General features: G+C 32.6%; 1 protein-coding gene across 1 annotated transcript; it reads right to left on the bottom strand.

The window, feature by feature from the left end:
- Positions 1-2,547: 2,547 nt before the first annotated feature.
- LOTGIDRAFT_215510 (hypothetical protein) lies at positions 2,548-5,065 on the bottom strand. The gene is made up of 2 exons (XM_009056565.1): positions 4,878-5,065; positions 2,548-4,245 (listed from the first exon to the last, which is right to left on the bottom strand). The coding sequence occupies exons 1-2, from the start codon at positions 4,998-5,000 to the stop codon at positions 3,241-3,243; spliced, it is 1,128 nt and encodes a 375-aa protein (XP_009054813.1). The 5' UTR covers positions 5,001-5,065; the 3' UTR covers positions 2,548-3,240.
- Positions 5,066-14,650: the final 9,585 nt, after the last annotated feature.

Below are 14,650 nucleotides of genomic sequence, written 5' to 3' on the forward strand. Positions count from 1 at the left end.
TAGTGATCTACTTTCAGTTTGGCTAGCTCACAATTTTCATGATGTTATATTAAACCTTTGTCCAGAAACTAAGCATTGGCCAGACTTTCATGTGACATATTGAAAAGTTTTCAACGACATTCAGAAGGTTGAATTTCGAGATTTAAGATGGAAACAGAAGGCAAATGAATTAACAGAGTTGGTCCTTATAGTGTGAAGGCTATTAAATTGTCAATATATCTTTCTTGATTACATACTGTGGTCTTTATCTTCAAAGATGTTTTATGTTGTCAAGGTTTCAGTCTCCTGTTTATGGTTTGGGCAGACAGAATAGTTTTATTTAATTCATATTATTTCGCTGAAACAGGTAGAATACCTTGAACCTTATATATTTGATATTAAACAGGTTATAGATCAGAGAGAATAGTTACTGTTAAAGACTAATTGCATGATATACGTAATAATACGAAATGCATTGCTCCACAATAGTGTGAACATACGCCTGTTCATCCTGATGATAACAATATAAAGAATTCACCATAGTATTCATCGTCACAATGTCAAGCTATTCCGAACCCCGTCTAAACCTTGACATCATTAGGCATTTTTCATGTATCGCGGGAGATTTTAATTGCAGAGATTTGATTGGAATATACTGCTAGCTAATACAGCTAACCAATTGCGTTAAGTGCTTGACATAGTTTATATAGTATTCGTTTTTTTTGTTGGTGTAGATAAGTAGATAATGTGTATGCCACTGCAGCATTTGATGGGTGTATGTATCTCTTCATCCATTGTTTAAGTAAAAGTTCAGATCAACTTTTCTCAGACGGACATAATCATGCCCAAGTAAGTGGTCTACGTGTCATATTAGTTTTAAACAGACATCAATGGTAATGTTAAAGTTATTACAAGATCCCACAGCGTGAAACTCTGAGAAACTACGTTCTTCGGGTTTTGTTCTAATATGTTTCTAAGATGGGTATAGTTTTATCTCTACTCCAGGGGTAATGGTGATTGTTTGGTGGGTGATGTGATACGACTGATGGAACCAGTGATCACTCTGTAATAATATTTATATTATTAGAACGACGCTTTGCTATTTGAAATGGGATACAAATTGTATAAATTACATAAAACAACTTCAGCACCAAACAGGTTATATAGCACATCGATATGATAAATCATAATTCAATTTGAATGTAATGAAAATCAACAACAACAATGTGAAGGATAGGTGCATTTGCTGAACTTTAATTGGGCTGAAGTATATTGGCAACAACATTGCAATGTAAGCGACTGTTCATAGCTTCTATAACCTAAATAGGTGTACAATCAGATAAAATCATAAAATTAACTGCATACAAATGTGAATTAAAAGGGAGTGGCCATAATTATGAATTGTATGGGACTTTTTTTGATTCGGTCAAGTCTTATACTTCTGCTTCTGTTGATCACGATATTTGGTGATGCCAACAGTTGCCAGCATTCGTTTTAAACCAAGCTGCTCTTGAGATCGGAAGGTAGACCTCTCCTCGTTTTACAGCTGATTTCAGTAAGATTAATTGATATATTTCTATTTCAGTTCTGACTGAACTTTATCATACCTTTACTAACTTCCTCTATCTGCAATGATACCTTTACAGTCTTCTTTGAGATATTCTGTTTTCTATTGTCTTTCGACGAATTCACTTGCATGGTTAAATTGCACACAAGACACATCCTGAATGCTATTTCTCATAGATAATTTAATAAGCTTAATATCATGAAGGTGTATTATGTAGTGCAGCATGGAATTTATAATGACGGATCGCTTATATGTCGCTCATGCGTTTCGGACAGGGCGGGAAAATCGAGGCAAACGTGTACCAATACGGAAACATGCTTGGCAAATGCAATGATAATTGAGATTGAACTAGTCTGAACTATTGATTTGATTATAGATTGTTTTATAATAGTATAATAGATTTACAATCAACATGTAACTACGTCAAGAATAAAAACATTGATTGATGCGAACCAATATTCCATGGCAATTCTAGGCGTTAAGTCGTTTGTTATATTCTCTATTAATTGTCAATATTATTGATATTCACGACCAGAATAGACTATATAATGCATCAAAACGTGATTCTTAAATAGAAAACTCAACCAAATGCAATGGTGCAATCTGTTCGAAATATTTTATTTCATTGATGATAGTCTTATCTGACATCAACGGAAATATGTTGATTCTGGCATAGGTTAATACGATACCTTCGGATTTTCAACTCGGTCAATGATGCAAGTGGAGTTTTAATATGGAAATAAACGTTCAATTATTCGGATGGGACCGTTACGGAGACAAAACCAAGGCCCCATACCTCTCAATGAAAATGGAGAAGGCTTTATTGTTTTTTGTTTTAAAGTTTATGTTTTTGTCATGTCTTTCTTTATCAAAGTGACAATTTGATCCTTATGTGAAAGGTAAAAGGTTCAAGAAACGACCTTCTCACTCGCTAAACGAGCATAAATATGGACCATAATGGCTGAGCTAGCATTGCTTCTAAATAATGAAGACTATGACCAGAGAGTTTTTGTGTATTATATTTGTAATGGAAAAGAAAACAAATAGTTGATACAAGACAATGGTTCAAATTTTATATGTAAAGGGAGATAAATCCAGTATCACAATCTTACTGGTCTATTTCAAACTAGGAGGCAATGGACAGAGATAAGAGCCAATGCTACAAAATTATTATTTCCAGCTGTAGATATTGGTCTATCCGGAAAACAACGACTTGCTTCTTCTGTAGATCTATGAGCTTCAAAGAGCTGAGACGTGCAGTAGAAATCTGGCAATAAGGCTTAATGGCGGCGCTTTTAGGGCACGTTGTTGCCACAAAATATTTCACATGCTTGCGCCCATTGCGCTTCCGCATTGAGAATATCAAACTCGAGTGAGATAAAAGAACGATTAAGTTTCAAACAATTTTATTGCAAGAAGTAACAAAACAGGGTCTGAGCTATAGGTAACGCGGTTTACTTACAAAATACCTTTTATTCTAGGTCGTTTTCTACAAAAACCCATTAGACCAGTTTGTAGAAATGCGACCAAGATACCCGAAGGCATAATTGTAAAAATTGGCTACCGTTGTTGACTTTAAAAAAAACGTCTAATTATGTCACAGTTTATCACAAACAACTGATGGTATATATTTTAAATTATTGTAGTGTAGTATATACACAATGACCAGAATGACAACACAAAACTCTTCCATCTTAGAAACATTTTCTGTGGACGATGGATGGACCAGATTCATCATATTCCTGTTTGGAGATCCACATCTGTTGGAAGGTAGAAAGAGAAGCCAAGATAGATCCACCAATCCATACGGAGTATTTTCTTTCTGGAGGAGCAATGACTTTGATTTTCATGGTAGGTGGAGCAAGGGAGGTAATCTCTTTCTGCATTCTGTCAGCAATACCTGGATACATAGTGGTTCCGCCGGATAAGACAGTATTGGCATATAGATCTTTACGGATATCAACATCACATTTCATGATGGAGTTATAAGTTGTTTCGTGAATACCAGCATTTTCCATACCCAAGAAAGATGGTTGGAACAAAGCTTCGGGACATCGGAAACGTTCGTTACCAATAGTAATAACTTGACCATCGGGAAGTTCGTAACTCTTTTCCAAGGAGGAAGAATTGGCTGCTGTTGACATTTCCTGTTCAAAATCTAAAGCGACGTAACATAATTTTTCTTTAATGTCACGAACGATTTCTCGTTCAGCAGTGGTGGTGAATGAGTAACCTCTTTCAGTTAGGATCTTCATGAGGTAGTCAGTTAAATCTCGGCCAGCCAAATCTAATCTCATAATGGCGTGAGGTAGAGCATAACCTTCATAAATTGGTACTGTGTGACTTACACCATCCCCAGAATCAAGGACGATACCAGTGGTACGACCAGAGGCATACAGAGACAATACAGCTTGGATAGCTACATACATAGCTGGTGAGTTGAAGGTTTCAAACATGATTTGTGTCATCTTTTCTCTGTTGGCCTTTGGATTTAAGGGAGCTTCTGTTAAAAGGACGGGATGTTCTTCTGGGGCAACTCTCAATTCGTTGTAAAAAGTGTGATGCCAAATTTTCTCCATATCATCCCAGTTGGTGACAATACCATGTTCAATTGGATATTTTAAGGTGAGGATACCTCTCTTGGATTGAGCTTCATCTCCTACATAGCTGTCTTTCTGTCCCATACCAACCATAACACCCTGAAAACATAAAAGTTGAATTGTAAATAATGCCAAGAACAATATATTAGCGCTGAAAGCATCATGAAATTCCTTAATAAATATGACCTTTCCTTAAACAAAAGTCGACCTTTGGCGAAAATAGACACGAACACAAAAACAATATTCCTAGTGAGCCAAAAATAGTTCCATATTTCTATTTCTATTTCATGACCACTCGAATCAATTGAATTTTCTAAACAAATTTTCCCTTTCCATCAAATCCGTCTCTCAAGTTATTTAGCAAAAAACAGATAAAAAAAACCCGGCATAATTTCATAAATCAACAAAAATTACTACTTTTGGTGATGTCATAAATTTGATTTTATATTCCACTGTATCACAAAAGATAGAGGCTGTTTGTCTATTCATAATATCACAAATTAAAATAATAATTTTGTTTTCATTGTAGATCAATTATTAATAATTTCTATATTCCGAATCATAGGCTTACAGTTTGTACTATTTAGTATCGGCATACAGCACAGGGCATATTATATCATTTTAACTTACATATCGAATGTTTTGACATTTTTGTTTTGGAATATGTTTTTAAGATGTAAATTAGAAATTAATGCAGGGAATTCTATCGAATAAAATAAATAAAAACTTACCTGATGTCTTGGTCTTCCAACAATGGAAGGGAATACAGCTCTGGGGGCGTCATCCCCAGCAAAACCGGCTTTACACATACCGGACCCATTGTCAATAACCAAGGCAGCTACTTCGTCTTCCATGATGCGAATGATAACTAGACCCTGACTGTCTAATTACTAATGATAAACTGAATGATAACGATGATCACGTATCATTTATATACTATCAAACCTCACTTCCAAGAAATACGTCTATGCCTGTCCCATATAAGGAGATTGACCATATAAGGCGCTGTCGACGTGTTTGGTGGGCGGGGCATGAAATCGTACCCCATCATTAGATAACGGTTTGAACATTATCACTAGCTAGTACCTTAGGTTATAATTGATTGAGCGATATATAATATGTGAATATGATAAACACTGATAAAGTTATGTTATATCACTACAGCCGAGGCGGTGTAACAATCATTGACCGAACGGACTTCCACTATAGGCCTATCCTGTCCGATTTCCGTTCAAAATTCTGAAATATTTTAATAACTCGACCAAATCTCTATTTGAAGTCGGTCATCAAATTAGATCAAACTCATTGACGAAATTAGCTTATTTGGGAAGAGTTTAGTTCGATAAAGAGTAGCCCTCTGCTGCTGTGTTGGACGGTTTAGATACTTAAAATCCTTGTAAAATTTAACTAAAATGTTGACAGAAAGTTTTTGTGTGAAACAGGAGCGAAGAATGTTAGTTAACATCATGATCTCTGTCTTAGAAAGACTGGTTATGAATGGCACATCGATATACTGACTTCTCAAAAAATAATTTTAAAGTACGGTATCTTTATCATAAATTGCACCCGACCACCTTTCCAACTTTTTAAATATTCTTTGTAATGAGAAATATTTCCTAAAATGGATGTTCAACATTCGGATTAAGAAAAAATAGTTGCATTTCTAATATAAATCAGATTTAATTAAATCGACCTGATTAAAAGGATTTTTTGATTTGACCTCAGGGGAGGGTTCATACTGTTATCTCAGCATGTAATGATAACACTGTCAATGTATGATGAATGACTAAAAGCCACGAGCAATTATATTGATGATGTATTACTTATTATGACCTATACTAATGATTAAAAATAAAAATAATATTGGATATTATTACATCAGAGTAATGGATGTTTGCCAAACTGCCACTCAATGGTTGATTAATCCTTAGCTGGCCATATGTTTAACATTAGTATTGGCTAATATATACCGAATTGTAACAACAGGCCAAAAGAAAATAAGCGAGAAACAAAATACTTGGTATTCATTAGAAAACATTTTGACTACAAATTTCCATAATCTCTCCAATTTCTAATGTATTTAGATTATTGTAAATTGTATTTACGTGAATTAATGCATCAGCTTCTTACGGTAGTTCGTATACGACATCATTTTTTTTTCAATTTTAAATTAAAAAACTGGAATATAATTATAAAAAATGATTTTGAATTAAAAACTTGTATTTCACCAGGGTGAAAAATAATTCAATAATAATTCAATAATACTTACTTAAAAACTTGAATTTTCACAGGGGTAATTCAATATCTAACAAAAAAAACTTCAAGCTTTTAATCAAATATTATTGAAAAATCCAAGTTTTTAATTCAAAATTCTAGAATTTTCACCCAGATGAAGTTTTTAATTCAAAATTATGTTTTATAATTATATTCCAGTTTTTTAATTCAAAATTTAAATAAATAAATGATGTCGTATACGAACCACCGTAGCTTCTTACCAGATTTTTAATTTTTTACATATGAAAAGATAGCTTGCAAGGCAAGGTAACATACGCCCACTGGCAGCTGTCAGAAATGGTAAAACAGTCTTTAGTGACTATAGTACGAATTTTCTCATATTGAAGAAATTTTATTAGTTTGAATTCAATTACATATATATATATGCCAGTTATTTATGCTGAGTAATTTCCATAAAATTTTTAAAAATCAATATCAATAACGCAAATACAACAAACAATTAAATCACACAGCTCTAATCAAGGGCAAAAAGTATTTCCTAAGTCAAGGGCAATAAGTCAAAAACTGTTCAAACTTGTCCACGATCTCATCAATATAAATGATCACACCAAATTTCATTAAAATCTGTTGAAAGCTGTAGTTTCTATTATGTTCACAAACAAATTTTGACGCGTTTTTCCTAAGTCAAGGGCAATAACTCAAAAACCCTTCATCAAAAAATCGTCAAATTCGAACATGACCAAGATCCCAAGAATATAAATCATCACACCACATTTCATTCAAATCGGATGAAAACTGTAGTCTCTATTGTGTCCACAAACAAATTTATAACTTGTCCGAGATCTTATCAATTCCAATGACCACGCCAAGTTTCAGAATCGGTTGAAAACTGTAGCTTCAATCCTGCTCACGAACTATTTTTAACAAATTTAGACGCGTTTTAACAAGGTCAAGGGCAATATCTAAAAGACCGTTCATCGAAAATACGTCAAATTCGAACTTGGCCGAGATCTTATCAATTTAAAGCATCACATCAAGTTTTATCAAAATCAGATGAAAACTTCAGTCTCTATAGTGCTCACAAGAAATGTTGACGGACGGACCGACGGACAGGGGAGACGACAATATACGACCACATATTGATGTGGGCGTATATATATAAAAAAAATGTAACTGGTCCACTTTGTAACAAAATAAGATTATAATGTGCCTATATTTTTATTTAAATTAAATTTTATATTTTAATTAAATCAAATTCTTTTGAAGTAGATATTCAATTGAAAATAACCAGTAAAATTTGGTTACTGACATGTTACCTATATGTTTCTGAAGAGCGTGATTTTAATAGGTCTTCATATTGAACTAGTTCATCACGATTTTACTATGAATTCCCATACTCGCCACCCGTTGATAAGAAATATTGAACATAGAGTATACGCTGATAACCAAAATATGCGAGTCATTGGAGATGTCGGACAGTCATCATTATGATGAACTTTAAACAATGAACTACAGTAATGTGTATATAGCCTATAGACATTTTTTTATAAGTTTACGTCCTACATTCCTGCACCGATTTGGCTAATGTAGATGGATAGGCGATGTTTCGTTTGTAGGTGGCGAGTTATTATAGGCCAAAGTTTTACCCCAAAACAACTCTACTACAAGAACCCCACCCCGTCGTTTTGAAATGCTGATAATTCTTTACCTAGATTTTAATTGAATCGTAATCAATCATAAAACAGAGGTTACAGTACTTGATGCTTTCAGTGAATGATACTTTAGCCTTAACAAGGTATGCTATTCTGGTCTTTTTTTGATTTTTTTCAAATAATTTTAAGATTTGTATTTCATTGCATTTTTATGTTCCTGTGTTCCAGTCTATTAGGTAGCAAAGGTGTCCCGTACTTTCTTCCTATATTCCTTGTTAAAGATTGTATTACTATATTTTGAAGATAACCATAAATGTTAAGTCTAGTTGTCTATTTATTTTTGAAGATACTGATCCCACACCAGCTCATATAGTGCCTTATTATTTAGAAAGGTATGTGTGATTGTTGCCACAGTAACGAAGTGAGGAGTCAAAATTTCAAAATAACTTTGGTATGAAACAAAAAAAAATTATGTCTTTTCATATGTTTGGTTTTTATACATTATAAATTACATTGCTTCATAAATTTCTGAACAAGCCCTTTTGCGTCCACAGTTATAAACCGAGCCACAATAATTTCACCAAGCCGTATCTCGTCGAACTGGCAATTGTATAAACAATCTGTACCACTTTGCAGAAAGGCATGTTGTTTTAAAATCCTCTTTCCTATTCGAATGGTTACTGTACAGTGTTTACCAAATCCCAAAGAATCTTTTTCCAAAACGCATATGGCTTCTGTCAAGTAAAGTCTTTATTGAAACGTTCCTAACAATTATCCCCGATATTTTTTTTATTCAAACTTGCATCATTAAGGTCATATCTTTGCTGTACAGTTACATGTCGATTTACCATTTTTATCTTATTTAAAAGAAATATTGTTATTTTTAGAGTCCATGCTGGGCAAACAACCCAAATTTGCGCAGTAAATGGTTTTGATATGCAAATGCTTTTTTTTGATATGAATTTAACACATGTGTTACAGAGATGGTTTAAACAGGATGGTATGGAATGTATTTTAAGTCGTGGTTTCGACTGAAATGGTTTTAAGAACTCGTTTTTACAAAAAAGGCCTAATGAGAAAAGGTTATGAAGGGAATGGTTATAAGTTATTTAAAGGCATGGTTAATGATATGGTTATGAAAAATGACCTGAGCTCACGTTCAAAAAGCAAGGCTATTTATACTTTTTCATTTCAGCTTTAATGATATAATATGAAATATCAGACGTAAAACTCGTCTGTAAAAGGATGATAAAGGTAAAGTGAGATAATACTTGATCTTTAAACTAAAGAATCATGATAACTATTGTAACTTAAAACAAGGGTTATTTCAGTCACTATACTAAATGCCTATAGTCTTAAAGGGATAATGACTTTTTTGTTATCTTATCCACTTCCCCTCCTTTAGAAATAAAAAACTTTTTTTTTAACTTTTCCACTGTAGAACCTTCATTTCGGGTCCCAATTCTACCGAAGACAGGTCACCTAAGACCATAGAGAATAAGAATGAGAATTAGAATGGGAATGTTTTACTATTACAAAATAAATGTTGAAAGTAAAGTTAAAGGGACATTCCGCTTTTTATTGTTGGTCGAATTTTTTTTTTTTTTTTTTTTTTGCTCAAATTTGTGAAAATTATACACCAAAATCTAGAGAAATGTGTGCCTTAGCGTATCTAAAAGTTTTAACTAAAAAATAAATTCAGCCATTAATTTTTTAACACCAAAACTATTTTTAAAGTTAACGTAAACTTTTTAAGTTTGATATGCTTTTTGGAAGCTGTTAAAAAACTACGGTATGGATTTAAGTAAAATTAACGCCTAATTGTCGAGAAATATGTCTCCCACATATTCTAAAAGATTCTACTAATGTTATCCAGCCATTATGAAGCCAAACACCAAAAAACTAAGTAAAACTGTTGATTACCTTCCGCTTTTAATTAACCCTTTTAAAACAAATTCAGTTTGATCAAGTAGATACATAGATGTAAATAGCATAATTATTTTAGAAAAAAATTTCAGGTATAACTTACGTTTTTGATAACGAAAATTTGCATACTGCCCCTTTAACATATTATGTTGAATAACTAACTTAAGTAAAGTCGTATTCAAGTGATGCAGTAGAATTTGTTTACATAAAGGATTAGGGGTCAGTATATCTTTAATGATAAAATAGATAACAATTCCAAACGATAGTTTTATCAAATACTCAACACATTTAAATCCGACTTGGCTTACCAGAGTAATATTTTGACTTGGGTAATATTTTGATTCGATATAGCAAATGAACTTTCCTGATGTAGTTATATGATTCATAACGTTTGCTTCATATTAGCAATCCAATGCAAATCATTTTCATTAAGTCGGAGAAGCGGCTTAAAATGAACACTTTATTCGATCGAAAAAGCAAAACTAAACACGAGACACAGAATTTTTCTTTAACGAAACCCGAAAAATGTGCCAATTTACTTTTTTCACCAAAATGACACTAAGTGAAAAATTGTTTTTGTTTGGTTATATTCATTGCCAACTTACAAAAAGGCAAACTATTTTTTTTTTTAATGTCGTCATTATAATTGTCATTTGAAATTATTTTGTGACCAGATGTTACCTCCCTTGAACTAGTAGCCCATGAAAATCACCGTAGTGCCATTTTGGTAGACATTGTCGAGCAATAAAAGTGCTGAACTGTATCATATTGTTATGATTTACATATCTGACCAATTTTCATTAGTTCTTTGCATTTTTGTTCTTAAAAATGATTTTGTGAACTGATTTTTGTTTAATCTATAACTAACTATAATCAGTTTCCTCCCTTGAATATGAACAAAATACTACATTTATCGTTTATTTTAAATTACATTTAAATTTAAAATAGATACATTTTGTAACAAAGAACGTTTCGCTTTATAATTATAATGGCCCAATGTTATAAGTTAAACCTCTAGAATACCTAGGAGACATATTTCTCCACAATAAGGCGTTTATTTTACTCAAATCCGTCCAGATGTTTTATAATAGCTTCCAAAAAGCATAACGAACATCGTTAAAATATGTTTTAAAAATTAACGGCTGGAATATTTTAGTTGAAACTTTCAGATATTTTAAGGGATATATTTCTCTAGATGTTAGTTTATAGTTGTCACAAATTGTGCACACAAATTTTTCGACCTACAAAAAAGCGGAATGTCCTTTTCATAGCTATGGTCTGCATTTAATCCAAAACATATTGACGAATCAGTGGTAGGCCTAGCAGCTAATGAACTTTTCACATAAAGTAGGCTATATCAATCATAAATGAGTAGGTATTTCATAGTTGTATAGTATCAGGTTTTCCTCGCCAGCTCCATACCGTCTGTGCTGCTTAACATAGCCTACACCACTAACACGACAACTGGAAGGACAAAACAACAACACAACTTGACTGACCAATTTTATTAGTTTAAGGGAGGTAACTGGTGAATTTAATTTTAACAGTTCAAGAGAGGGAACTGTTCGCAAAAGTTATATTATGATAAGAAAATCTTAGGAACACTCACACCAATGAGGAAGCAATTCATAATGAAAAGTGTCCAGAAGAGTAAGCATTCGATGTCTTGAACCACACCTGCCATTGGTGCACAATACTACATATATAATAGGGAGGCAAAACAAAGCCTTGTGTTATGATAAATTATAGATTTGTATAGTTTGCTACTCGACATATATGATAACATGATACGTCACATGTGAAAAACCATGCTTTAACTTGGTCCGTAAACAAACCCTTTTCCGAACGTTTCATTGCCTTTTGCTGTTTTCTTCTGAACGAGTCGTGTCTAATAATCGGTAGCTGAAGGGAAGACAGTCATTAAAACGAACAACTGACTACCAGAGCGGAGACGTCTGGTGAATCTGAGCTAAATCTTGTGTACAAAATTCATTTTGAAAGCTTTACTGCTCGTATCCATGATCTTGTACCCAGCACACGACACGTGTTATTTATGCAACATATTCACGCGTGGTTTTCTTGTACAAATGCTCCATTCGATACCTCTCGTGAAAATAGTGTTTACAACTTTCTTGAAGTCCAAAAATCGTGCGCTAAAATGTTCGGACAATATTCACGACTTTATAACTAAGATAATTGACAAAGTTATGTTAGCGGCATATATTTTATATTCCATTTCCAAGCTATTTATTCACATTTAGTGTTATTTATATCATGACGACAATAAAAAAAAACTGTCAGAAGACTTTAAATAAAAAATTAACTTGATCAAAATGAAAGTTGTGGCCATTTTTACGGGTCGAGGTGAAGGACGAAGAAGTCGTGAAAATGGGTGTCGATATTTTTTCTCCATTTTCACGACTTTTATAGTAGTAAATACGAGATATAAACCCACTATCGAACGGAAATTTACAACATTGACCCTGTGAACACGGTAATCACGAGAGGTATCAAGCGAGGCATTATTTTCAAGACTCCTAAGAAGAAATTTTACCAGTGTTGGCCGATTTTTTTGTTGCTTCCCTTAGATTGCTAAAAGAAAAATGTGTTCTTCCTCTTTTTTTTTGTTCGAGATGTTCTCAAATGAAGAAAGTTGCTTCCCTTCGATCACAATACATTGAAGTTGTGAATCAGATCTTTAGTTTTGATTTGATCCCATTCATATTATATGAGATAATATGATGCTCACTAGTTTTTATATATAGTGTGTCTTAACATTGAATCATTAATTATGTCGTGTGCATGATGTCCAATTACATTTTTTAATCCTAACCTGAATATCCAAGAATCGCTTCTTTTTTTCGACAAATATGCATGTCGGTTGACATGGAAAAAGAGTTCAGATAAGACAATAAACTGAGGCACTGTTAAAAACAGTTGGTGAAAAATAATCTCAATATACATTACTTTGTTTTACTTTGTCTTCATTAACCCTATCAGGTGCAATTTAATTGAAAAATTTTTTGAACATCAAAGTTATATAGTATACTAGTATAATATAATAATAATAGTATACCATAAACAATCAAAAAAGTGAATTTTTAATCATATGTCTATAATTAAAATGTGCCATTTATTATTATGTGACGTTAAATTTTATCTCAATTCTTTATAACTTTTTCGTTTCGTATTAAATTGTACTTGTTTCATATTATTAATTCGTTAACTGAGTTTATGTGTCTATACTTTTATATTTAATTTGACCCAGTATAAATAAAATTTATATGGTTTATATTAAATTTCCTCCCGATATTAGTGTCACGGTTCTGTCACAAAATATCTTTATTAATTATGTCTATCAAATATATTAAAAGAATCATAAATATTAATGTATGAACATTCGTTACCTTCGTAAACAAATAATATGACATTAAACTATCAATATATTATTTTTATTTTAATGTTTAGGCTTTCCTTGGGTCTGGAATTCTAAGTCAAAATGACACCTCTGATTTTTCTACCCGTTTGTTTCCATTTTGGTGATACAAGTCGGAACAGATAGCATGGAAAAGATTTTTAGTCGTTGTGACAATAAACCAAAACCTCGCTTGTATTAGGGTTGTACACGTTCAAGATCCCAATTGAAAATCGAAAACAATAAGCGGGTAAATGTCGTTTTCCTCGAAAAGTTTCTGGAATACCAGTCTTAAATAGCCAAATTGGGAGCAGCAAAGTAAGACGTATAACTATTTCATGCCATTTCGTCTTCTGGTTTCTTTTATTTTAAGATTTTTGTGATATTTAGCTTTGCATTTGAGTAGCATTTTTGCTTTGTTGTTGCTTTTCTTCGATTTATAAGACCTTTATACTATATACATCAATGATTAGTGAAAGTTTTTACAATATTATGATTGATTATAAAAATAAAACTGTAAATATTCTATACTATGGTTTAATCGATTATTTTCAAGCAGATTATAGTTCAAAGCTGTCTTTGAGTTGAAATTTATCAACTTTAAAAAACTCCTAACTCCTAACGATCCAGGCAGCATGCACATAATTAGAGCTAATGTAGAAAATGTTCGTTCGGAGATAACGTTTATCGTTCAACTTCCATACAGTAGTTCCGCGTTTTATAGTATAGAGTCCAAATCTCAATAAACCCCATTTCATTTCAACAAGAAAGTTAACCTTGAGATATTATTGATTGGCCATCGTAATACACCCCAAAACCCACAATGTAACGTCCCAAGCATGACACAAACTTCCTAGTAGAAGCTCTCCGGAAAGGTTGTTTAACTCCATCACCAAGTGAACTCGGACATCAACATGTTTGAAAACATATGGTCACAATAAAATGATAATTAATAATGATATGTTTTGAAGAATTATCCACTTAAGATAAGTATATGACACTAATTTTAAGCATTGGCTTATGACAAGTATTAATCAAAATAAATATCTAAGAAAACCAATCAAGTGAATATCAAGGAACGATGAAGAGTGAAGTGATGAGCAAATATAATTGTCCGTACTGTCATAAATATAAAACCTATATCATTAATTTATTTTCGCTTCACAATTTTAAGTGGATTTCCTATCTAAATTTCAAAACATGTTTTGGTCAGCCTTGACTATAATGAACAGAATAATGTCCTTGAAATTTTAGTAGCTAAAATCATTGGCCAGAA

This window comes from Lottia gigantea (assembly GCF_000327385.1).
Source record: "Lottia gigantea unplaced genomic scaffold LOTGIsca_28, whole genome shotgun sequence".
NCBI lineage: Eukaryota > Metazoa > Mollusca > Gastropoda > Lottiidae > Lottia > Lottia gigantea.

Excerpts from the sequence above, each read along its gene's own strand:
- LOTGIDRAFT_215510 (XM_009056565.1), bottom strand. The coding sequence starts at position 5,000 with ATGGAAGACGAAGTAGCTGCCTTGGTTATTGACAATGGGTCCGGTATG. Across the intron at positions 4,246-4,877 it reads TTGGAAGACCAAGACATCAG|GGTGTTATGGTTGGTATGGG; the intron begins GTAAGTTTTTAT and ends TTATGTTTTCAG.